We start from the raw sequence: 26957 nt of genomic DNA on the forward strand, positions 1-26957 counted from the left end.
AAGGATAAATAAATGCAAAAATGTAATATATTGCAGCTCACTAGTACAGAAAATACCTGTTGATCTTGCTGGAAATGCAGTGTCCTATCCTAAGGAGACCTGAATGCACACATAATCATATTCCTCTGTAAACTACTAAACTCCCCATCCTCCATGTGAAAATGAACAAAGCCAGACATGTTTGAAGTCCAGACTGGGGGACATCTAAGGTTCCCTTCATAGATATTATGGAAGAATGAGCATAGCCATCCAAGGACAGAGAGTCGGTTTTTTGCATGACTGCTAGGCGTGAAAACAACTGAAAAAAGTAATGCAGCCCCCACATCAAAGGTCTGGTGAACTTTATTAGAATACATTTCTTGGAGGTTTAGATGACATGCTGGAAAGCCATAAAGTTGGCTTAACAAGTAGATAATGGCATGAGAGTCATACAGTAAATACAATTAACATTATCACCATTTTGGAGGTACATTGGTTTTAAAAGAGAAGTATGGGAAGGGTTTTTTCAAAATTATACTTAACTGGGTGGATGGAGCATCAGTCCCCCACCAACGCGAAGTGTGAGAACTCTGCAATCACTAAGTTCTCACCGCCGCCTGCTCTGCCCCCCGCCTCCTGCTCTCACTGGAGCGCTGGGCTGTGGAGGGAGAGGGAGCAGCAGGCTTTCAGCAGATCGCTAAGAGGCTGAGCCTTGTTCCGCTCCAGACTCTGGGGTGGATCCCGACTTTAAAGTCAGGATCTTTCCCTAGCCTGGACCGGCTGAGTGACGTCAGCCAACAGCGGGCTTCAGCCCACTGTCAGCTGAAAATGGGTCACAGGAATGCAGAACGAACTGCACTCCTTTCATTTACAGTACTGCAGCCAAAACATCTTTGGCTGTACTTCTAATGTAAATGCTAACAATGCTGCTTCTTGGACACAGTACTGAGCCTTTTCTTAGAACAGGAAGTGTGTTAAAATAAAGGAAAAAATAAAACAAATGTAGACACCACATCTAAGGATGTCTAATTTGCACTGAGATATGTTACATTTTCTTGGTGGTTGTTACGTTCACATGTATGCATGTTGGGAACATGCGCAAAATCTCTTTCCCGTCACGCAGAGAAATATGCTGCTCTTTAGTAGACAAGCAACTTTGCCATTAGTTTTTAATGGCATCCCCCCACGCAGCTGCAAACACGCAGGTTTTTGCACACACCAATCTGCATAGTGCTGCAGTACCATGCTGAGTAGCCTGTTAAAATGAATGGCCTGCCCTACATGCAGCACACGGAAACATGCAAAAAAAGGTGCAGAAACGCACCCACTTGGTTGCACCTGCGGGTATGAATCAATCAAAGGTTCACCACTGCACAATGTAAGAAGTAAAGTTATTACATGATCGCTGAAGATTTGCAACAGTCACCATGTATGGAAAAAAATCCCGTATTTTTTGTTTTTGAATCAATGATTGCTGAGGTGTTGAATTGTTTATTTTCTAGAGGCTGGTTTAGTGCCAGAATAGCCGGGTTTGCATCTCTCCATTCACACACATACCAGTAACACTCATTGCTTAAATGGTAGAGAAAATGTAACCACTTTAAATGTCACAACATTTTATGGTGGCTCTTTTCTCTTTTATCATACTGAGTTTTTAGAGGCAGTTTAGGACATTTTACATAAGATGTTTTGCTTTTGGAACAGGAACACCCTGTCTTGTTTTTCTACTCTGACCTTTTCCCAGTATTCCTGTTTTTTGTACCATTCCTAGTATATGTGCTGTTTTCTGTGTATTTCCGGCTGTTTTTCATTCCTAAAGCTAGCCTTTCTATTGCAGAAGGAATGTTGAGTACAGCAGTCCTAAAATTTTGAAAGCAGTAGTTAGCATCAAAGAACCATATTGTACTCACGTCAGCAGTGTATACCTTTAACTGTTTGACAGCTGTCTTTTGTAATCGCAGTAGATGACAGGCATAGAATGTAATGGGTAAATGTGTGCACACTAGCAGTCAGCAGTTACTACATGGCAGGATAGAACTCTTCTGAGCTCCCAGGAAACACATAAGCAACTTCCTGTTATTTTCAAGGACTTTCAGTGCTGACAAGGAGAACACCTTTTACATATTTTTTGTAGTTCTAGAAGTGTATTACTGTATGTAGTCACGTGTTTGCCAAATCACAATCATAACTAGTAAGGGAACAACTAAGCAGCTGCATCCCATGAAAGTACTAACAATTGTAGACAATTTGCTTAACATTCTTTTTCTGTTTAAATTATTTTTATTGGTTTTACAAAGGAAAAGAGGAATAGAAAATTTACCAAAGACAGTCAGCAAGAAAAGCCAACAATGGCTCACAAGAAATCAATCATAAATCGGGCTGCTAAGGGTAACCCTGGATTCTGAACTATCCCTTCAAGCCCACATCCAATTACTGTCCAAATCATGGCACCTCAACCTCCGCAACATCTCCAGAATACGCCCCTTTTTAACCAATGACCCCACAAAGCTTCTAATTCACTCCCTATATCTCATCTAAACTACTGCAGCTCCCTCCTCATTGATTACCTTTTACATAGGCTATCCCCCCTTCAGTCAATTATTAATGCTGCTGTCAGGCTCATCCACCTTACCAACCGTTCAGTGTCTAGTACCCCTCTCTGCCAGTCCCTCCACTGGCTTCCACTCATCTAATGAATAAAATTCAAAGTACTAACAAAAACAACTGACAAAGCCATCCACAACTCTTCTCCCAGCTACAACACTAACTTGATCTCAAAATTTTAACCAAACCGCTTTCTTAGGTCCTCCCAAGACCTCCTGCTCTCTAGTTCCCGTGTCCGCTCCTCCCATGCTTGCCTCCAGGACTTCTCCTGATCTTCTCCCATCCTTTGGAATTCCCTACTTCAATCTGTTTTAGTATCTCCTAATCTATCTACCTTTTTAGACAAGCCCTGAAAACACTTCTCTTTAAAGAAGCCTGTCCTGCTTCTAATACACCGCATTTTTTACTTTCTCCATCAGCTCATTCGCCAAAGCTATTTTACCCTTTGTATCACTTGACCCCCCCTCTTAGATTGTAAGCTCTAAGGAGTAGGGCCCTCTGATTCCTCTTGTACCAAATTATATTGTAACAATAATGGATGCCTTTATTTCGTAAAGTGCTTCACAAACTGTTGGCACTATATAAATCCTGTATTTATAATAATAATTATTAAGAAATCAGATTAACCTGCATCTAGCCACAATACACTGAGATCAATGATAGTCCTCTAGATTATAATCAACATCAAAAAGTGAAATGTAACCGGTAGGGTAGCTAGACACATGTATATCCCACTTGCATGCTTATAGCCCCCTAGGACTGTCAAGTATTCAGATTCCTATAACAATAGTACTTCTCTTATAAGGTAAAGTAAAGATTACAAATCAAAAAATAGAACACAAATTTCAATGAAGAAATTACAAAGAAGAGGAAAGGAGGAGGAATGTTGCTCGTCCAGGAATCCAACGCCGCCCCACCAGAAGTCCTCCTCTAGGTATCCGCCACCTGCAAATAAGAGCCAGTGGTTCCAAACCTTATTAATGAATGCCTGTTTGTCCCTTTTTAAGACACAATTATTTTGTTGACATTCATTTCTTTTCATAAATTAGTGCTCCATAGAATTTTAAAATTCATGTGATTTCATAAAAAAATCCAAAAAGTATAAAGTTGTGGCAACAAAAAGTAATATTTTAAACAAATTAAATAAACCCGGATTATGGCTTCAGGTTGTGAGTAGTGTATGCTGAAGCAAGGAATCCAGTGGTTGAGAACCTGCTGAGTGGTTACCTAGACTATCAATCTGATGAGGACTATATCTGACTGTCATGCCATTTGGATTTCTTTTACATAAAGAGGAACTGAACTCTGGGATTTGTTCCCAAAAAGCAGGCAAAAGACTAGTCACCAGAATTGCCTCCAGCCATTGTCACGTCAGAGCCTCCAGCAAGGAGAACTGTGAGCAGCACCCTGACACCACCAAATCTCATTCCAGATCACCCGAGACTAGAAGTCAGAAGCAAAAGAGCATTAGATTCTTAACACAGATATACATCTATTAGACTGTAGGCACAGAAGTTCCTATTCACCCTCAAATACCAGAAAATGTACAAAAAAATGTGCTAATTTTTAGGGTACTGCTGAGGAACAATTAACACATCTAGATGTACCCTATAACATAGCAAATGTTTGCTTTCTGAGTTCAGTTCTACTTTAAAGCCAAACTCCATCCAAATCTGTTAGAGTGGAAAAGGATTAATACATCTATTGTTGTTGTTTCTGTGGATGCCTCTACAGGGGTGTTTTCCCTGCATTTCTTGAAGCAGGGGTCTCTTCTGTCTTTTTCCCACTCCATTAAAAAATCATTTTTATTGCTGTCTGTCCTCATTGGAGAGCCTTACTATCCCTTCCTGTCTACTGTCACTGGGTTTCCTTGATGAGGACAAAAACCGTAATCAAACCCAACAGAGGTTTTTATGTATGTAACAGTTTTGGCCAAAGCTGGGACAGCTTTCTGTCATTTTAAGATCATTTGTTTGGACTAGCCTTTTTACTAGCATATGCGCTCGCTGTGAGAGTTGTAAAAACTGTATGTAGCATCAGTATGCAGCCCTGTGCTCTGGCAGCAGAATGGGGACTTCCCATCCCACTCCCAGAGCAAAATTGAGACCAGCTGCGCACTGTTCATCCATTCACAGGAAGCTTTGTAATTCTCCGAATGAATACAAGGCTTCCTCTGATTAGCTGAGGTGGACAGATGTCACGATCTCCACCTCAGCCAATCAGCGGAAGCTTTGTATTTATTCAGTGAAAACGAAGCTTCCTGTAAATGGTTGAGCAGTGACTCCAGTCCACATCCCAGTGCCATTCCACAGCGCTGAGCACTGTACAGCTGGTGTATCTGTTCGTGAAGGTAACCGGTCTTTGGACCAGTTTGGTCCAAACCGTATTTAAAAAGACAGAAAGCTGGAGTCAGGTTTTAAATCTTATAGTGCGATTAAAATAAATAAAAGTATAAAGAACAGGACAATATTGGCTGTGTTTACATCTGCATGCATTTAGGTTCATCATGATTTCTGCATCCTTGATGTGATTTTTCAGCAAAACGCCTGTTACATAGAGTTTGGTGGTAATGTGTCAGAAATGCTGCTAAAAGGCACAACAGGTCTACACTGCATCACACTTAAAACACAGATTTGAACTGAGCCTAGTCTTCTTTCCGTTGTTCTCTGTTTTGTTCCCTTCTAGTCTAAACATCTGTATGAGTATGATCCTGTTATTGTACTATTGTGATTGTGAGGTGTGATGGATAGGCTTTTTGCCTATCAGTTTATTATACAGTAATCATTAACATAGGCAAGTATGTACATATTGTGTAGTAAAACTAGCTTTGCCCTGTAATGATTTGCAGATATTAACAGAAGACCTGAAATGTGCTATGGAACTAGCTTCAGGGGAAGATGACTGCCTTTGTCAGAGACAAAAGTACTGTGTAGAGCGGCCCATTTGCACACAAGAATATCTCCAAGAACATCTGCACCAAAGGAAGAAAGAGCCAGTGTCTATCCTCCATAAAATTTCACAATCTTGCAGGTAAGACATTTCTACTTTGACAGGTGTTTTTTTTTTTTTTTGTTTTTTTTTAAATCTTTTTATAGTCTTTAGGAGCATTACACGCTATGATGCTACATCAAACTACAGAAAAAAGCACTATACTTGACTAAGTATTAGAGGAGTAAACCCTTCTTCATCTTCGTTGTTTAACCCCTTCACGCCTAACGGTAAAACAAATCTAAATGCCTAAGCACAATTTTGCAACGTCGACATGTGTTAGTAAAACCGTACATATCATCACAACTACTTTGTACATCCAGGTAAATTTTATACTTGTTTTTTTTTCAGGACAAATTGGGCTTTCATTTGGTGGTAAATGGTAATGGATATCTCCCTTTTTATAATTTTTTTTTTTTTTTTTTTTATCAAAGGAAAACTGGCCCAAAATTGTAAAAAAAATAATTTTTTTAAAATTTAACTGTGTTTCTTGCTACTACCATAACCTACCACCAAAGAACAACCCAAAATAAATTCTCCAGCTCTTGACAATCGCAGCAATACCATATATGTGTATGTTATTTGTTGTTTGTACCCGTAGTACAGCCCAGAAACAATAGTGCACATTTTTGTCTGTTTTTTTTTTTTTCCCTAAAACACACTGACGCCTTTTTAAAAAAAAAATCCGGACCTTGACCCAAACACTAACCCTGGCACTGAACTAGATCAAACCTTGATCTAGGTATTTTTTTCATTATTTTTTAATATTTATTTATCTTTTTCTTTTTTTTTTTTCTTTTTTTGTTTTTCCAATGTATCTCTCTCCTCCATTCATAGAGAGAGGGGAAAAAAAACAAGGGGGCCGGGCTGTACAGTGACTGATCACTGTGATAGCCAATCAGAGGCTATCAAAGCGATCTTGTGACCTGGAATCGGGAGCCCCAGGTCCCGATCGTTAGAACGTGACCCAGTGCTCTCAGTGACACCGTGGTGTTTGTGCCGTGCGGCGTGCTCCCAGCACAGACAGGAACACAAATATGTGGCCCTACGGAAAAAAGCTTAGTTCTGTGAGGCTGCATATTTGTGTTACGTCAGCATCAAGGGGTTAAAGATCTTCACCACCCAAAACTGAGGTTTCTGTTGTAAGTGAACACCTTTTGGGTTGACTCCTGAAGAAGTCTTATATCCCTCTCAGTGTACAGTACTGCTCTTCTGCAAGATTATAGTGAAAGTGAAACTTTTTTCCTAATTTTAATTTTCTCCTGTTTAGGTTTAGACTTACACATGGTGTATGTATTCCCTCTTTTCCTATATTTTGCATAGCCAGCATTTTCCACTTTTATCTTCCCAGTTCTGCAATTCATACTGTGGAGCACCTCTACCAAAATGAATAAAGTATCGAAAGGGCTCAAAATGAATTGCCCTATCAGAGTATAGGAAAAAAGGAGAGGGTTAAATGGAAATCATTTACAGTTTGAAGCTACAGGATCGCATCACAAGAGACCAATGTTTCTAATAAATAGTGGTGTCTTCATTTTTTATTTTTTTCCCCTTTTAACTTTGTTTTGGGAACAGATGAGAAGGAAAGTTTGTAAAGTATCATATTGGTGGAGCAGGGGGTGGCTAACTTACCTGTCCTAACCAATGTACACACACCTCCTTCCTCCTAATTTTCCCATACCTTCACCTGGGCAACAGAAATGTCAGGCTCTTGACTGGAGAGGGTGACATGATTTTTTTAGGGGGGAGGCTGTTGTTTTCTTGCAATGTTGTAAAAAGTGATAAAATACTAGAATATGTTGTGTACAGGGTCTAACAGGTCAGCCAGTATATTTATGAATATCTGCTATAATCATAATCATGATTCTGCTGTGATCTATAAATGAGTGTAAAACCACCATAAACCGCGCTCACTAATGAGATGCGTGATCAGCAGTGACTTCACCACGCACGCCGCGACCACGTGGTTGGACCATGTGACCGCTATTGTAATCTACAGAGCGGGTGGTGAGGCACACACTAAATCAGCTAGCGGTTTCACTGCAGCTACACCTATTACTGAATGCTTTTTTGTACTTTTATACAATGTGCGTTTTTAGTCCAAGGGGGTATCTGTTGGCAATAAATTTCTAAACGGTATTATGCAATGGCGAGTGTTCTTTATTTACCCACATATGGAATTTGAATAATACTCACCTTGATGGAGCCTGAGCTGGATTAACCATGTAATGTACAGCGCTGAGCGAACTATTGGCGCTTTATAAATACTGTATAATAATAATAATAATTTGATGAGTGACCATTATTACATCTGAGCCGATCTGGTTTAATTAATCTCCACATCTATTGGTGTCTGATTCAATGCTGATTAATCACCAGCATCTGGTGAGTTTGCACTTTGATAGGGTGTTGTGCACATGAGAGATCACAGTTTTGGTGGATATTTCTTGAAAGAAAGATTTTGGATTTCACTTTGATATGAACTGATTTTTTTCACTATTTTGGTGGAAGTGTTATCTATTATTTATTCATTTGCTAAATCTATTATTTATATATGAATTTTTATTGTTTTATATTTCACATTCATTTGAGGATTGCATGTCATTAGTGAGCGCTGTTTATGGTGGTTTTCCACTTATTTATGTTTCTTTAATTTGTATTTATTTAAAATAGCAGCTCCAGTCACGGCTTGAGTTATATTATGTTTTTGATATAAATTATCTCACATTTAGCGCGGTGTGTTTTATTTATTTATATATTTATTATTCTATATTTTTTTTTCTGCTGTTATCTAATTGACTGTGCTTGGTGCAGGGAATTCAAGAATATTTGGTGAAGCAGTATTAAACTAAAAAGCAAACATTTTTATCATTTTGCAGCTTGCCAATTCTTAGATGCGGTTGCTGCATTTGTTTTTTTTTTTGTTTTGTTTTGTTTTTTTTTTAGGCTTTTTTTCTTCTATTTTTCATCTGGTGAACCAGCCAGTAAATCTGTTGTTTTTCAAAAGAACAAGCTCTCTTGCAGTTAGAAAGTTGGGACAAAGCATTTACCATGATCAACTTTTATATATCCTTGTAAAACCTTTATCCCAAAAGGAGAAAAACCTGCTGTAACTGATTGTAAAGCGTGAGCTGGAGTTCTTCAATTTGTTAGTGTATCTAAATCTGCTAGTACCTCAAGAGCCGGCCATAGACTGTGTGATTTTCTTTCCTGCAGCCACGGGTTGGAGAAAAGAAAATCGTTCAGTTCCCCCCATCAACACTGTGTTGATGGGGGAATCCCGTGGAGCCGTTGTGTTCTCCTGGCAGGGGGAGCCGTCCCCTCCGGGAGGACACAGTGATTACTGCTAGCTGCTACAATAGCCGCCTAGCAATAACTGCATCTAACATCCACTAGGCCGGTTGATCAACTAGGGTGCATTCAGCTTGCCCATACATGGCTTGAAATTCTGCCGGTCCCTGCTGAGCTGGCTGAGGTTTGACCCGTCTATGGCCGACTTAACACTCTCCTACCCCCAGACTGAAAATGCTGCTGTCCAAAAGGTGCCCCTGTGCTCCTTCATCCATAGTGGGGGAACTACGAGAGGTGTATTACTGGCTAGATAGCCTGTGGAAAACAGAGGGGGAGGGGTAAGCCTAAAAAGAAAGAAAACAAATGCAGCCACCATGTCTACTGATTGGCAAGCTGCAATATATTACATTTTTCGTTTTGGATATAATACCACTTCAAGTAAATGAAAAATAAATGATACATTTTCAGAATTTCTTCTAAAATCTTATTCTGCAATAAAAAACAGGCACCTTGGCATTTTTATAAATTGGGTAGAAGAAAGGACTTCGATTTTTTTCTGAATAATCCCCTGCCGAGAAGCCGTAATTACACTTCTAAATGTGTCTTTTAATCTCATCCTCACCATGGAAACTTTGTTCAGTTGGACACACCTTTTGTTTAATAACCACATTGCACAGGATGCAGCTTATCCGTCTGTAGCAGTCATGTAATTATGACTGGATGAGGGAATTTCTTAACATTTCAATCAATTTGCTAATTTAGGCAATGCATACGGTACAATGATGGGATATTTATTTATTACAGGTACTTTATATATCGCCACTAATTTATGCAACGCTTAAAATCAATAGGTCCTCGATTTTACAGCTGCTGTTTTTGGCTTTTGACGTTTTTTTTTTTTTTTTTTTTTTCTACAGCTAGTAAACCCCCCAGCATGTTATCCTATGTGATCTTGCACACATAGACTGTAATCAACGTTTTGTGGCTGATTGCACCTTTATGGTAAAATTTCTAAATATCAGAGCAAACTTGATATACTGCAGACCAGTGGTAAAGTTCCCACTGTCTATCCTGCATATAGCCAGCAGTACATCACCCAGTGTTCTGATATCCTCAGTAATTGGGGAACTGGAGAAAGTACAGAGAAGGGCAACCAACTGATAATAGGCATGGAGGAGCTCAGCTATGAAGAAAGATTAGAGGAACTGAATTATTCTCTCTTGAGAAGAGGAGATTAAGGGGAGATATGATCAACATGTATAAATACATCCGTGGTTCATATAGTGAACTCGGTGTAGAGCTATTCACCCTGAGGTCATCACAGAGGACAAGGGGGCACTCTTTACGTCTGGAGGAAAAGAAATGTAATCTCCAAACACGGAAAGGTTTCTTCTCAGTGAGAGCTGTGAAAATGTGGAATAGACTCCCTCAAGAGTTGGTTCTGGCTAGTTCAGTGGATTGCTTTTAAAAAGTCCTGAATTCTTTCTTAGATACACAGAATATAACTGGATACTAACATTTATAGGTAAAGTTGATCCAGGGAATATCAAATTGTCTCTCAGGAGATCAGGAAGGAATTTTTTTTTCCCCTGCAGGAGCAAATTGGATCATGCTTTGCTGGTTTTTTTGCCTTCCTCTGGATCAACTTGTGGGTGTAGGATTATAATTTTTTTTTTTTTTTATTGGTTGAACTGGATGGACTTTTGTCTATTTTCAGCCGGACTAACCATGTAATTAATGTATAGTTCAGAAGAGAGAAGATTTATCTTATACACATTGCACAGTGGTGTTACAAGAGACTTTTACATGTTACTTTATTTTTTTTTTATTGAGGTTTTTTTTATATTAGTTTTGTTGCGCTACACTTTGTTATTCATTTTGGTACAGGTGTTGTGAAGTCACCAACAGTGTTTTAGCAGCAACTATTTAGAGCACTGTTATATTATTTCAGGATGTGTTGCGCTAATTGAATAGGGGTTTAAATTGTGGTATGATACATGCCCAATGGTTATACTAAACACTAAAAAGATATAAAACACTGCTCGGCCATCACAAAGAACTTCAATTTGTTTGAAAAGGGTGTCATTACTGCTTGAGAGTTTTGACAAATACAGCACTGCAGAGGGTTTAAAAAAAAACAAAAACAAAACACCTGCCCTTTAAAGTCGACCTGTACTTTTGCCCACTTAAAGGCCAGCCCCTCAGTTTTTGCCTTCATTTTGCACCTTGTTGCTGCCTTTGCCATAAAGAGTGAGGCGAAGGAGATAAGAGGGGGGCACTGGAAAAAAAAGGAGGATCAGAGAAGTCAGGATCAAACAGCCTTTTACACAATGCAGATAATTAATCCTTTAGGTTCCACAGTGATTATAACAGGTGAAACTCTAAAAATTGGAATATCGTGCAAAAGTTCATTTATTTCAGTAATGCAACTTAAAAGGTGAAACGAATATATGAGATAGACTCATTACATGCAAAGCAAAATAGTTCAAGCCGTGATAATCATCACAATTATGACAAATCACAGCTTGAACTATCTTGCTTTGCATGTAATGAGTCTATCTCATATATTAGTTTCACCTTTTAAGTTGCATTACTGAAATAAATGAACTTTTGCACGATATTCCAATTTTTCGAGTTTCACCTGTATATGCAGTAAAGATTGCTTGTTATAATCACTGTGGAACCTAAAGGATTAATCCTCTGCATTGTGTAAAAGGCTGTTTGATCCTGACTTCTCTGATCCTCCTTTTCTTCCAGTGCCCCCCTCTTATCTCCTGATAAGACATATCCTGTGGAGTCACTTTGTACATGCTCAGTTTGGTGTGTAATGCTAGAGAGGTGTTTTGTTTTTTTTTCCTTGGGAGAGTGCATGTGATCAGCACTGTCCAGACAGAGGTCAGGCGTTCTGCATCCTCCTAGAGCAAAATGAAAATTCCTCCTACACGATTAACTGGCTCTGCTGGAAACTAATAGAACTCACAAGACTGCTCTAACTGCTGATCAGAAAAGATATTTAGCAGTTTATATCTAATAAAATAATTGCATTTCCATGTTCTATATACTGTGGGAGAACAGATATAGTGAATGCAGGGTGATGGGCTTAGTAACACTTTAATTTCTGAACATATTTGTTTTGGTTTTTGTATGTATGGATTGCATGGGTTGTTACCGACCTGGTAAAAATTTCATGTCAATAGCACATTTTGGAAATATATTTACTTAGAAAAACTGTGACGTGTTCAATACTTTATCTCTATCTATCAGAAGGGGGTTTCAGCACAGTAAATATAACTTTATAGCTAGTAATATAGCAACTTCAGGAATCCCTGCTCTTTTAGTTACCGTTCTGCATCATGTAGTAGAAATGGAGATATGAGTGCTGAGGTCCTAAAATAGCTTCATATATAGTGATTGGCTGCATGCAAACATTCACTCACGTGGTGTTTTTTTGAGTTGACTTTTTACCCAAGTTACAGAAGTTGGCCAATGGTAATGCTACACCTGTAAAATGTTACTATTTGTTTTTCCTCTTTAGTTTGGTGTGCTTTAAATAAACAAATTCCAGTCCTATATACTGTATGTACGTTCAGTGACAGACAAGCAGAAGTTGTTTTGTAGTGCTAATATATTTCTGTTTTGCATTATAGGTGTACTACTAAGAAGGCAAAATCTCAGCTGTACAACTTTCTTCCAATCTTAAAATGGCTGCCACGGTACCCAGTGAAAGAGTATCTCCTTGGAGATATCATTTCAGGCCTGAGCACGGGGGTCATGCAGCTCCCCCAAGGTTAGTATAACATAACTGTCAAAAGCCATAATGTTGTTTATGTGGAATCCTAGAAAACTTTCACCGTGGCCAGAAGAGCAACCATGTATGACTGAGTTTTTGGTCTATCTTCTCTGGTTAACCAGTTTTAAAGCAGAACTAAACCATCCTATCATTTTCAGCCATCTTAGCCCCTGTTTGATCTTCAGCTGCCATGGTGGTGCACATGTGATCAGTTATGACTCCAGCCATTTCGTGGTTTGACAGTTTGGTTGAGAGCACAAGCAAATGTGACAGCATTCCTGGCATGTGCAGGATGTGTAACAGTTTTTTGAAACTGTTAAACAGATGGGTTTAGTTCTGATTTAACCTCTTTCTGCCGACATGGCACATATATGCGGCCTTCTGGCGGGTGGGCTTAAACTCTGAGAGGCCACATATATGCTGCCCAAAATAAACAACTCTGCTGTGCTGAGAGTATGTGCCCTTTGTACTCCCAGCACAGACACCGGCGGGGACCAGAAAGCTCCTGAAGCATATTAGCTTTCTGATCATGTGACAGCAATCACAGCAATCACATGACCTAAATGCCTGCCTCCACCTCTCTGCATTTAAAAGCTCTTAAAGGGTTGTGAGGGGGCAGCGGGAAGGGGTTAAGGAAAAAAAGATACATTGCAATTAGCTTCTCCTAAGAGCTGTTGCTAACTACAATGTATACAGTAAATGTCAAAAATCACTGAATAGAAACCGCTACTTCAGTTGATCAGCTGTCAAAAAGGTTAAATCTTCTTCTTTTTAATCCTTCTTTTTTTTTCACCAAATAGTGAGCACCTATGATATGGGATTTGGTAGAGCTTTATTTACTTGTATAAATTCTTTACTCTTTAAATATTTTTTTTTACCATCTCTTTTATACAGCAGCAAAAAAAGAGTAATGAGTCTTTCTTTAAATAAATACCACTTAGACTCAGATGAATGTGCCTTCTTGTTTACAAATGTTTGTGTTTAATATGTTTTTAGGTTTAGCGTATGCCTTGCTAGCAGCTGTACCGCCAGTGTTTGGACTATATTCTTCATTTTATCCAGTGTTCCTGTATACCTTCTTTGGAACATCAAGACACATATCAATAGGTATTTCAATCATGTAATTTTGTGATATGCTAAGTTCTTATCATAACAGGGCAGCACAGGGGTCTAGTGGTTAGCACTTTTGTCTTGCAGCACTTGGTAAGCTTTTTGAAGGTATGGATTGCTGTGAAAGTGGAGTATGTAAAGCACTGCATAATTTGTCAGCCCTGAATACCTATGATAAATATATAAATAATCTGAATACTTTTGGGGTTAATGTACTAAAACTGGACAGTGCAACATCCAGTGCAGCTCTGTATAGAAATAAGTCCTCTTCCTCTTTTTTTTTTTTTTTTTTTTTTTTGTCAAAGCTTAAAGCGGAGCTCCACCCAAAAGGGGACGTTCCGCTTTAATGCTTTGTCCCCCGCTCCCCATTAAGTATTGGCACCTTTTGGGGAGTGGGTACCCGAATTTGACAGGTACCCGCTCCCACTTCCGCTGCGATCACCTAGGCAATCGGAAGCGGAAGTTGTCCTCCCTCCCCCCCATATTCTTCTGGGACATGTAACAGGTCCCAGAAGACTACGGGGCCATTCACAAAGCCCAGTGCTTCTCGAGCAGTGGGCACCCGGCTGTGAAGCCGCAAGCTGTCACAGCAGGGTGCCCACACTGAAGATGCCAGCCCGAGGGAGAGAAGATGGCCGATGAAACCAGCGGTGGTGAGGACACCACTGGACGGGGGGACAGGTAAGTGGCTGTATTTTAAAAGTCAGCAGCTACAGCTTTTGTAGCTGCTGACTTTTATTTATTTATTTATTTTTTCAGCTAGAACTCCGCTGTAATTGAGCAACCTGAAGTTAGAGGCTGCACCAGATTTTGCACACTCCCAGTTTTAGTAAATCAACCCCCTTGGTCAGTCTTGGTGCTTATTTTTGTACAGAGATTTCTTCAAGACTGAGCACCTGTGACATTTTGAGATATTCAAGAGTAGAAACTGCCCAGCAATATGAAGGGATGACCAAAATTCTAATCATTGCTTGCTTTTTTGAGTGATTGGTAAACTTCCATAAAAAGTCAGACAAAATACTGTCCATAAAGAGTATATAGAATGGACCTTGATATGGATGTTTGCCTCCTCTGTTTCTCCTGTTCTACTCCCACTGCATTTATCTAGATTTCTGTCTGTTGAGGAACCAGTAGTCTTGCAAATAGAAAGACCCCATATTTTTGAAAATCTCATTCCCTCCTCCACTACAAAAGCCCCAGTGTCATTACTACTTAACACCCAAAAGCTATTTTAAAAGCCGAGGATTCATATATTTGGCACAACAAACACGAACATTCTGTTCTCCCAGAACTGCGTAACTTTAATTTTGTCTCATTTCAGTTTAGCTTTAACTTAATCTGGGGTACACCTATAGAATAGTATCATCAACTGAACAATAGAAACTAGAAATCTTGGGTGCTTCTTTTTTTTTTCTGTACTGTGGGAAGGTACAGGATATTACAAGCAGTTTTGATCCTTTAAAGCTGGCCATAGAAGGGCCATTTATCGGCCGATAAATGAAAAATCGCTCATTGCCGATGCTGCCACCAAAGTCTACAAAAAACGGCCATTTTTCATGGATTTTCCAGCATGACCGATAAAAAGAAACGAGAAGATCCACAAAAAACGGCCGACGGCATTGCCCCACTAACGGCTTGAACATCGGCCAATTTTTCGTGCGGATGAAAATTCGGCCGATAAACGACCCGTCTATGGCCTGCATTAGGCTCCATACACACTGCTTAAAAAAAAAAAAAGTACGCTGCTTCCAGAGCAGTTTAGCATTTGCCTGTAAATGTAACTGTTACCTTATGTGTCCATGCACGTTAGGTAGTTTTTAGAGGTGTTTTTTTTTTTGTTATATCTCAGGCAGGAAAAAAAAAACGCTTCTGCTTTGCATTTTTGAGAGCATTTTTATGGCAGTTAAAGGCTTCTAAATGCTGCTGAACCCTCCTAACCGCTAGTGCAAAAACCACTCAAGAAAACTGGCACTTTTTTAAGCCAGTGTGCATGGAGCCTTACTCTTCAGTGAGTGAAATAAATACTGTTTGTGCCATGCTGTACCTTTCAGGTGAGAATAAACGTATGTCCTATGGTGCATGATGGACAGATTTCTCCCCGCCTATCTGTCTTGGGGAGATACTGTATCTTCCTGCTTATTAGCCATACGTTAGAAAAGAAAATATTGATTTTACTCTTATTTTTGACCTAATAATGTTACTATATTAGGTGCCTTTCACTATACAAGACTAATTTCATAGAGCAGATGCAGTGATAGCTAATCAGCCGTTACCTTGGTAGAATAGATTCATGGCATCTGCTAGGCAGGAAGTAGTGGATAAATGTGTGATATCTGTACCTATTAGCTAATCTTTTGCTTTTCTCTTTTATTTGACTGTAACAAACAAGAGAATTGCACAACATCATGAAGATAGCATGAATGTGCCAGTTCTAGAACAGGGAATGTTAAGGACATTACACACATTGCCTTTTTTTTCCATGTGCAAGGGAGGAGTGCTGGGTGATATGATAATCGGCATTTACTTCATAATACTTTTAGCAATAAATATAACTCCTAGTACTAAGGTAACACAATTTTCCATGGTTACAATCCTCTTTATGAACAGAAATATTTTTGATTGACTGTATATTTATATCGTGCCAATTACCTTGCTGCCTTCCTGTGGTGAAAAACCATGCAGTGTGACCTGCATAATCTCACCCTTTTCCCTTCGTGATGTGCAGGCAATTTAGAACCCATGTTCTCTGGAATTTTTTAGGTGTCCAATGTGAGTGACAGGTGACATAATTCACTGACTTTTTAGAGGTCATTATGCTGCTTACCAGCTGTCATCATACATAAGTTTATTCCTAAGGGCAGGACTAGCGTTTACATGAAGAGGAAGGCAGCTGATGAAAGATGATCCTAGCTTCAGAGGATGACTGAGCAAAGTGGGTCACAAATGTTTGGTGAAGATGGCATCCCCACATTTTTAGAGAATGTATAGGTTCATTATGACGGTAATAAAACATTAGGAAAAATGTAAACAAACCTTTTCAATGGTATGTTATTTTATCCAACTATGGTTTATTGTTATTGGTTTATTGTTTATGGTTTTATTGCACACAAGCATTTTAATTCATAAAAATAAATAAAGAGCATTGTCAGACATGCACTTTTAACACCGAATAGCATTTAATTAAATTGTGAAATGCAAAGCTAAAACACGTTTGACTTTCCTGATGAGTGTGGAAAAAAGTGTTAATTTAATTCATGCTGTCTTATTTTAATGCATACCAAATCCGCAATTAGATTCATTTTTATTTTTAAACTTTGTTTTGGCAATATTACAAACACGGTCTAGCCTTGATCAATGTCCTATTGAGCCAAGTGTAATACAGCAAAGATGCATCCCATCCCAGAATTTATGATCACATAAACTTACTAGATTCATTTCATAAACAGTGATTGTGCTTGTATTAGCTTTTCATGTAGCTGAGTCAGAGGGACACCAGTAGGAGTTTCATATTAATCCTGAGAGCTCTCTTTGTCCTGTACCAGGAACTGAATGAATCTGAAGATAACCTGATGTATGGCACACCCACAACTTATTTGTCTTGGAGGGGAAGTAAAACACATTTTTAAAGTTGCATTTTTCAAACATGAGACCCACCCTTGTCACTGTATTGTGGTGATATGTGGTGTTCTTTCAGACAATCTCAGCCCTACACATTCTGTTGGAACCTTGAGATGCTAGAACACAAAGATTTATGTTCCTTTGAACAAATACTAGCAGTGATTAAAGCAATCTAATCTAGTGCAGTTTAGGAAATTAGAACTTCCATTAGATAATATAGGCAATACCACTCCTTTTTCCTTTACACTGATTAAAAAGAAATAAATTGCAACATGCGCATTGTAGACGGTAGTTAAAAACCAGAACCACATTTATTGACGTATTAATTCATTCATACAGATTCCTGTGTCTGACTTTTAACAGCGAAAAGTGATGGACAAGGAAATAATTAGGATTGTTAGGAAATTATACATTCGCAATCAAAGAAGTGACAGTGTTTGTATATAAGCACGTATTGGAAGAGAAAGCAAACAGGAGGCTGGAAGGTGGGAGAGTTTGACTGTAGCATTGTATGACTGCCTCAATGTATAGGCTACTTTAATTCCATTATTATATATTCTGGCATAAGTACATTAGTGTATTAAAAAATGTTGTCTTGCAGGTACCTTTGCAGTGATCAGTCTAATGATTGGTGGGGTCGCAATACGAATTGCCCCAGATGAGATGTTTCATATAGTGGAAACCAATGTCACAAATAGCACAGATTACCTAGAGAAAATTGAAGCAAGGGATGCAATGAGAGTGAAAGTAACCGTTGCAATTACTTTAATTTGTGGTCTAATTCAGGTACCTTTTTTTCTATTTTACAGTGTATAGACATTCCTATTGATAATTGTGTATAATCTAAAGGCTAATGGGACACAGCACTGAATGTAGAAAATAACTCCTTGCATACAATCTATGCCTAGTTTATTGGAGGATCACAATGTAGCCTTGTAGTACCACACATTTCTGCCTGTTTATAGATGCACTGCAAACGTATTGCTGATGGGAAGACAGATGAGGCTTGTTTTATGTTACTCAAATCCTCACCTACATTCCTAATTCGTATTTTTAAAGTTCTGTTTTACATTATGATGACCAGTTAGAAGTACCTCCACATACTGAATCAACACACATCATACCTCTCTGAGTGTTACAAAAAGCCAATGCACTTTATATTAACTGTGATAAGTTTGAAATGACATCCATAATACAAGTCATAGGGCATTGTGTCTTACTGCTTTGTTCTTGACTTTATATTTTAATATCTCCTTACCTCTTGTAATATATGAAATTGTCTCTTTCAAGATCAGTTTGCGCTAATTCTTTCTGTGCTCTAACTCTAGCAGCCACCACTTATTCTAGAAAAATTTTTTTTGCAAATTATCTATAGGGAAGAGTGCATCCTCCTTTCCCTATGTACATGCCATGTGAAAATTATGACAAAACATATATACATGTATCTTAATATTAAAATCCAATAAGTAAATAAACTTAACTGTGTGATTACATTCTAGTGCATAAACTAGGGCAGCACAGTGGCTTAGTGGTTAGCACGTCTGCCTTGCAGTAAATGGGTCATGGGTTCGATTCCCGACCATGGCGCCTCCTGCATGGAGTTTGCATGTTCTCCCTGTGCTTGCGTGGGTTTCTTCCGGGTGCTCCAGTTTCCTCCAACACTCCAAAGACATGCTGGTAGGTTAATTGGATGCTGTCTAAATTGGCCCTAATATGTGTATGTATGAATGTGAGTTAGGGACCTTAGATTGTACACCCCTTGAGGGTTAGGGACTGATGTGAATGTACAATATATATATATGTGTAAAGCGCTGAGTAAATTGACAGTGCTATAGAAGTACCTGAAATAAATAAATAATAAACTGATATGTTCCTATGTCAATAAATTAATGTGATTTTATATAAATTGTATCCATGACTTCCTTTAAAAGTGCAAAAATTCCCCCGCATGCATTAGTGTGACACATTATGCCATCACAGCCTCATCAGGCTGATGAAGAGACCTCACTAATGGACTGTATGTTGAAGTCAGACAAAAAGTGAGTGCCAGTCCAATAAAGGTGGAGTGTTATTGGCAGAGCACACATGGGGGCACAACACTGAATGTGAAGATATCCCTGGGACAGATTCACATTAAGGCACAGCTGTTCTTTGTGGTTGCTGGACTTTGCACTTTATCAAAAATTGTGACTAATAAGGAAAAATGGAAGCATATTCAATAAAACTTTTTTGGAAAAAAAAAAAAAATGGAAGCATAAATGCACCTTATAATCCTGTGACTGTGGTGATTGCTGTTCAAAGTATAGAAAGATGTGGAGTTTTTGCACTTTTTAAAGAGAGACTCTGATATACATTTTATTCATTGAGATATATGGACGTGTCGGTTTACGCACTAAAAAAGAATCCTTTGTTAAAGCTGAAGTGTAATTTAAAAAAAAAAACAAAAAACAGTCTCTAGTTTTTTTACTTTACTTACCTGTAATAAAAGATGTCCCATGATGTGCAAGCTGCTGGCTTCTGTATAAATCTTCACTGCAGGGCTGCTCTGTCCTCTCCCTTAAAGTGGTTGTAAAGGCTGAAGGTTTTTCATCTTCACGAATTCTGTGCATGAAGGTAAAAAAAACCTTCTGTGTGCAGCAGTCCACCCAGCCCACCCTAATACTTACCTGACCCCCATCGTGGTCCAGTGATGTGCATGAAAGCCTTGGCTCTCTGGGGAGTCCACCTCCTCATTGGCTGTTAATCACAGCCAGTGAGCCAATGAGGAGAGAGAGGAGGCAGGGTCGAGCCACAGCTCCTTATGTGAAGCTGCTTGCTCTGGGGGCACCTAACAGGAAGGAGGGGCCAGGAGCGCCGGCGGGGGACCCGAGAAGAGGGCAAAACCACTGCACACAGCAGGTAAGTATGACATGTTTGTTATTTAAAAAAAAGCAAAAAAAACTTTGCCTTTTATAGTATTGCTTTAAGTGGCACTTCTGGCAGTGTGGGGGTTAACAGCTCTGGGTCTCTTGAGTTTAGTGGCACTAAAGATGATCTGAAAGCGATATGCCCCCTTCTACCCTCTCCTCAATTGAGAAAAGTTCTTTTACTGATCACGCTGCCTGTAACACGATCTGTGAACGAGGAGAATCTGGTCAGTTACCGGGTCCTCTTCCCCATTCACAGATCATGTTACCGTCTATGTAGACATACTTGGGACTTGCTCCATTACGGGTAAGTAATTTAACTAAAGCTGTAGAAGGAAAAAAAGGCTCTGCACATTTGTCCATAGATAATTGTAATGTGATTCAAACTGATTCCTAGATTCAGTACAATTTACAAAGTAAATGCATGCACATGAACTCCCAGATACCTTCAATGTTGTATTTCTGGTATGTTGGAGGTGAAAACTCCAAATTATTTATCCCTTACAAAGTGTCATAGTTGTAGCCGCACAACTGTTGGCACTCTGACTAAACACCCCTCTTTTACAGAGAACATTGCTATCCTGGTGCTAACCTGTCTTACAACATTGTGATAATGTGTAAGTAAGACTTCTTACTGATGTTGGGGGAAATGCATGGCCAATAATTACACAGGGAAAAACAGTCCTTGTTTGCCTCTGCTGCCTACAGGCTGCAGTCCACTGTGCCTAATGATAAATCTGGCTCTGAGTACATTATATTGATATAACTCTGATCAGCTATATTGGCTTTGCCAACATAATCTTCACCTAGCTTCCAGTCTGCATTGAGCTATTACAAGCACTTCAACAGCTATCACAAAACAAGCTTTATTTGATCATTTGTATAATAATGTTGTATATTGTTACCAGATGTGTCTAGGCATACTTCGATTTGGCTTTGTAGCCATCTACCTGACTGAACCTTTGGTACGAGGATTCACCACAGCAGCTGCAGTACATGTCTTTACTTCTCAGTTAAAATATCTATTTGGTGTTAAGACGAGGAGATACAGTGGACCTCTGGCAGTCATATACGTAAGTGATTTATTAATGTGTTCTGTTGGTTGTCACTGGTGTTTTTGTCTCCACCTTTCAGTTGAATCTGCAAAGATATTTCAGTTTAAAAAGAATGTAATCTAATTGTGGGATTCTGAACTGTGAGAGAACCAGTCCAACCTGATTCAATGCCAGTGGGGATATTCATCTATCCATCTTGGATTATAGCCTAATTTGTGCTGGTGTTGACTTCTTCTTCTTTTCCAAGAACAAAATAGAAAAGTGATCTCCGCACTCATACCAGTCTGTCAAAGGAGGACAAAAGTGTACATCAGGCTACCACCCTGTATATTTTCAGCAATGGGCAAGGGCTTTAACCACCTCTTGTCCGGCCGTTGTATATAAACGGCCGGACGGTGGCACTGCAGGGTCGGGTGGCCATTTATAAACGGCCTCCCCGCACCCTGCTTGTGCGCGCTCCCTGGGAGCGCGCAGCACCACGATCCGGTGCCCGCTGTGTCCTCCGGACACAGTGAGACACCAATCGTTGGACAGGACTTCTGTACGAGGTCCTGATCATGTGATCGCTGATTGGCCAATCAGTGATCACATGCAAAGTAGTAAGCAAGATGTCACTTGTGACATCATTGCTTACTATGTGTGAAATCTATGAATGATCAGAGAGGTCACATGGTACAAGGCTATTCACAACAGCCTTGTACCATGTTACAAGCTGTGACCAATCACAGCTCACTCAGTAGTTCTCAATGGCTGCAAGAATGCAGACAGAGAGAAAGAGAAATTATTGCTTTTACATCCTATATGGGTGTAAAAGCAATCAGTGTAAAAAAAAATCTTCATCACCCCCCACAAGTAGTACAGTGTCACCATGGTGACACTGTAGTGCTAGGGTGACAGTATGTAAAAAAAAATAAATAAATAAAAATGTAAAAAAAAAGTTTAAAAATTATAATTTTTGGTTATAAACTAATTTGGCTTATTTTTCTTTTTACTAAAAAGATAACGGAATAAATTTTGGCCAGGATTTATGATGAAATATTATTTATTTGCAAAATTTTTTAAGAAAAACACTTTTTTTTTCAAAATTTTTGGACTTTTGCATTTACATAGCAAAAAAAATATAAAAATCCCAGCAGTGAATAAATACCACCAAAATAAAGTTTTATCTGTCTCAAAACAATGGTAAAAAATTCATATGGGTACAGTGTTGCATGACTGCGCAATTATCATTCAAAGTGTGATAGTGCTGAAAGCTGAAAATTGCCCTGGACAGGATGGGGGTAAAAGTGTCCGGACAGGCAGTGGTTAAAATGTTTTTAAACTTTTTTTTAACTTGTATTTTGCTGACCCATGAGTACATGAGGGTTTTTTTGTCTTTGTTTTTAATTTAAAAAATGATCCAAACCCTGCAGTTTTTTTTATCATGTGAATGTGGTCAATGACTGCCAACATCCTGACCATTTTGATGGCATACAACAGTCGCCCTGGGAGCTGTCTTTTGTGGGGGAGTGGATTGTCAGGTTAGTGCATTATTTGGGCGTTACTTATTGTGATTTGATGATTCTACATCGCTGGATGACATCATTGATATGAATTGGAATTACATTGAACGATAGTGTTTTTATTTCTTTATTTATTTTAATGAAGGACCTTTTCATAATGTCTATGGTGATTTTTTTTTTTTTTCTTTTTTGTGAATGAGTATCAAGGGGGACTGTGTACCACTTAGTCATTCATGTTGGAGGGAGTGCTGGATCTCTGGATGCTGCCTTGTATTAAAAAGGGCTTTCAGATTCTAATAAGTCCCACCCACAGACCCCCCACATCCACCAGGCCAGGGAAGTGGGCATGAGGCTCTTGTCCCCATCAACAGGGAGCAGCTAGACTGCATGCTCTGATAAGGTTCTGATAGAGCTTTGGGTGGACTCCGTGCCTTTTTTTTTTTTTTTCTCTTTTTGTGAGATCCATACTAGGTCCCTATCTAAGATAAGTGACCGGTACGTATGGATTTTTTACATAGACCGCAGACTTTTTTTTCCCTCCACACCATAACCTTATCTGGATATGAAGCCTTGGTGGGAAAGAAAAGAGGGGCAGTGACGTGTGTCACCCCCCCCCCCCCGAAACCTACCAGATCACATGTACTGCAGAAAAAAAGCTATGTGGATTCCCCCCTTCATACCCTGCACTCTGGTCCTAGATGGGTGTCTGGTTGTGTGGCTTTCCCTCCAAAATCCATATCAGACCCTTATCCTGGAAGGGGCAGTGAGCATGCACCCCCCCCCCCCCATCCTTTCCCTTCCAGGCCACATTCCCTCAGCATTGGGGGCAGGGTGCCTGTGTGAATGAACAATGGGGTACATAGTAACCCTTGTTACTAATTCACAAAAAAACATACACAGTAGAAACTTTTTTTTTTTGTTTTATTTATTTATTTATTTTTTTTAAAAGAAAAATGTCCCACAATGAAAACCCAAAGTCAGTCCTGTTGTCCAGTTATATATATCCATTATCAATCACAATGGTTGACACACAAATGCAATGAGCCACACCACGGCTATCCTCTCCCGTCAAACTCCCATTACAAATAACAGTTCCCCAGCTGGCTGCTGAATATCAACAAACTGGCTGGGGTTCATGGGTGATGTAAATCCCAGATTGCCTACTGGCTTGTTTACAATTTGTAAAAACTGATGGGAGTCCAGAAATTGCTTTAATTTTAAACAAATGACTACCAGCTACAGCCGATGGAGGTTCAGGGTAGGCAGAAGAACTGACCAAATCTGGCCATTTAGTTTGCCCTTTGATGGAATTGCAAACCGCTTGGGTTCAGGTCCAACTAATGATTGACCTGAACCTGAAAGCTTATCCATAGTTGCTATCAATTTTGTATAAATATGTTGAAATGGCTGGTTTAACTTCAGAACAGAAGAAGCACTATAGTTGATGCATTATCTTGTAATGTTCTGCAAAAATTAGTTCTGACTATTCATGAAATACCTTTATCTATGTATGTAGAATGCAGTTTCTTAAAATGCTGAGGAGGCCATGTCTGTCTTCACTTTTAGATTGGTAACTTGACTATTTGCAGCTTTATTCACTGTGTGGCTGAAGTTAGATGGCTGCCTTATGCCCACTGGATATATTTCCCAGCCAACTAAATTAGCAGTGAGAGCTTTCACATTGACAGCTTTCCTTCTACAGGGAGCCAAGGGGTCCTGCTGCAATTAGAGGTCTACACAATGAATAGAGGACATTCCACTGACAGGAAGGAAACTTTTAATGCATTATTCACTTCAAAAAGGCCAGCACATACAAGAACAGGGTTTTTGGTGATGTTTTTTCCTTTTTTTTTTGTTCCTATATAACACATATGTAATGTGTTAGTGAATGAACTGTCAGAGGATGGATTGATTTTAAGATGCGCTTTGTATATTTAGGTTGTTGTTTTCACTTACTGCATGTAATTTAATGGAATAAATGAATGGGATTGGCTTTGAGAAATTTTCCTAACCTGAGTAGACAAAACTTTGACTTACCTAACATTAAATTATGTAAATCTTCTGTGTCTGTTTCAGAGCTTAGTCAGTGTGTTGTCTAATATCACAATGACCAATGTTACCGCACTGATCATTGGCCTGATATGTGTGGTATTACTGCTGGGTGCCAAGGAAATTAATGATCGATTTAAAAAGAAGTTGCCTGTTCCAATTCCGATGGAGATCATTGTTGTAAGTGTACCATGTTTATTATAGCTAACTAGCGGTGTTCATCTTACCATAATATATACTGTGGACACATGCTTGTCTTTTCTGTATTGTGTACTGTGTATATTATTATTATTCTGGATCTATATAGTGCCAACAGTTTGTGCAGCAGTTTACAAAATGAAGGTAGACGTTTACAATATAATTTGGTACAAGAGGAGATAGAGGGTATATCCTGGCATTGTTTTATCAACTTATTTTAACAGTTGCAATCATTAAAGTGGTTGTAAAGGGTAAAGGTTTTCTATGCATGAAGGTAAAAAACCTTCAGTGTGCAGCGCCCCCCCCCCCCTTCCCTCATGTTCACTGCAGGGCTACCCTGTTCTGTCCCTTAAAGTGGTTGTAAATGTGCTTGAAGGTAAAAAACCTTCTGTGTGCAGCAGTAATCCCCCCCCCCCCCCATACTTACCTGAGCCCCATCTCGATCCAGTCATGTGCACGCGAGCAGTGCTTCTCCCAGGTCTCTCCCTCATCATTCGTTGTCTAAGTCATAGCAGCCATTGGCTCCCCGCTACAGTCAATCACAGCCAGGGAGGGGGGAAATGGAGCCTCCCTTTGTGTGTCCCATAGGCACAAAGAGCCAGCTCAGAAGCGAGCACATACATGAATGCCCCCAGAGCAATCAGCTTGCTCTGGAGGCACTGTGCAAGGTAGGGGGGTCAAAAGCGCCGGTGGGGGACCCGAGAAGAGGAGGTAAGTATAACATGTTTATTATTTTAAAGAAAATAAAATCAAACCTTTTTAATAACCACTTTAAGTCTGTGTTTACTAACCATTACATCATAGCACAGACAAAACTACATTTTATTTACATATATTATCACAACAGAATACAGTATTGTTTTTCTTTATTAGCCTTGTAGTTGAATACAGCCATGCTGTTTTGCCTGTGTTTTACAATGTAGATTAAAATAGTTGTTTTCCTCCTTTTTTAAGGTAATAATCTCAACTGGAATTTCAGCTGGATTAAAGTTTAAAGAGTCATATGATGTAGACGTGGTTGGAAATATTCCTATAGGGTATGACTTCCTTGACACGGTTGTAGTTGTGCCTTTTCTTTGTTAGACCACTGATTCTTCAACTGAGCTATAGGACAACATACAGTTGTCTGACCGACGTAATCTTTTTAGATCTCATGGTTATCTTGACTTTTCCACCCAACTACAGCACTAAAGATGCCAGGTGGACTGCTGGGATGTATTTCTGCTGGGGTAGTATTTCTGTTTCTTTAAAGCATATTACACCTATATTATATAATTTTTGTTTAATTTGTAGGTTCCGGTCTCCAGCCTTTCCTGACCTCAGTCTGTTCTCCGCTGTTTTTGTGGATGCATTGGCAATTGCAATTGTTGGATTTTCCATGACTATATCAATGGCCAAAATATTTGCCCTTAAACATGGATATGCAGTCAGTGGCAATCAGGTGAGAACTAAAGGGCTTCATTTTGTATCTGTACTCTGTATACACTAGTAAACGCGTAATAAGTCCACAATCTAATGCTCATCACTGCAATGCTTCGGTGTTTCTCAACAGAAATAGATTTACTTTTTTATTTTAGGTGTTGCTATGATAGTTTTGGGAAGAAGATATTAAGTTATCAGAAGAAACTATTTATGCTGAAAGTGATGATGGCTTCTTCCTTAGTAGGGTTACTACATGCATGTTTGACCATTTTAAATAACCAGATACAAAAGTCATTTTCTTGACCTTTTTTCTTTTTGTCTTGAAATATGTTTTTTTTTTTCTTTTTCGTTCATTGACTGACAGCATCTTCTATTCTCAACCATAGGGTTATATCGCCACCTACAGTAGTAGAACACTAGGCAGAAAAAAGAAACTCGGCACTGC

The 26957-nt window shown here is 39.2% G+C and overlaps 1 protein-coding gene across 1 annotated transcript in view; it reads left to right on the forward strand.

Moving 5' to 3' along the window:
* SLC26A5 (solute carrier family 26 member 5) overlaps nt 1-26957 on the forward strand; it is a 72614-nt gene that overhangs the window by 8525 nt on the left and 37132 nt on the right. Inside the window, exons 2-9 of the mRNA XM_089685553.1 lie at nt 5432-5613; nt 12510-12649; nt 13649-13759; nt 17982-18166; nt 21195-21359; nt 24920-25072; nt 26045-26127; nt 26384-26531. Of these exons, the coding sequence (XP_089541679.1) occupies nt 5459-5613; nt 12510-12649; nt 13649-13759; nt 17982-18166; nt 21195-21359; nt 24920-25072; nt 26045-26127; nt 26384-26531 (1140 nt within the window). The 5' untranslated portion in view covers nt 5432-5458. The remainder of the gene's footprint in view (nt 1-5431; nt 5614-12509; nt 12650-13648; nt 13760-17981; nt 18167-21194; nt 21360-24919; nt 25073-26044; nt 26128-26383; nt 26532-26957) is intronic.

The sequence above is a fragment of the Staurois parvus genome, unplaced genomic scaffold, assembly GCF_062004578.1.
Source record: "Staurois parvus isolate SC_StPar_1 unplaced genomic scaffold, SC_StPar_1.0 ptg000019l, whole genome shotgun sequence".
Taxonomy (NCBI): Eukaryota; Metazoa; Chordata; class Amphibia; order Anura; family Ranidae; genus Staurois; species Staurois parvus.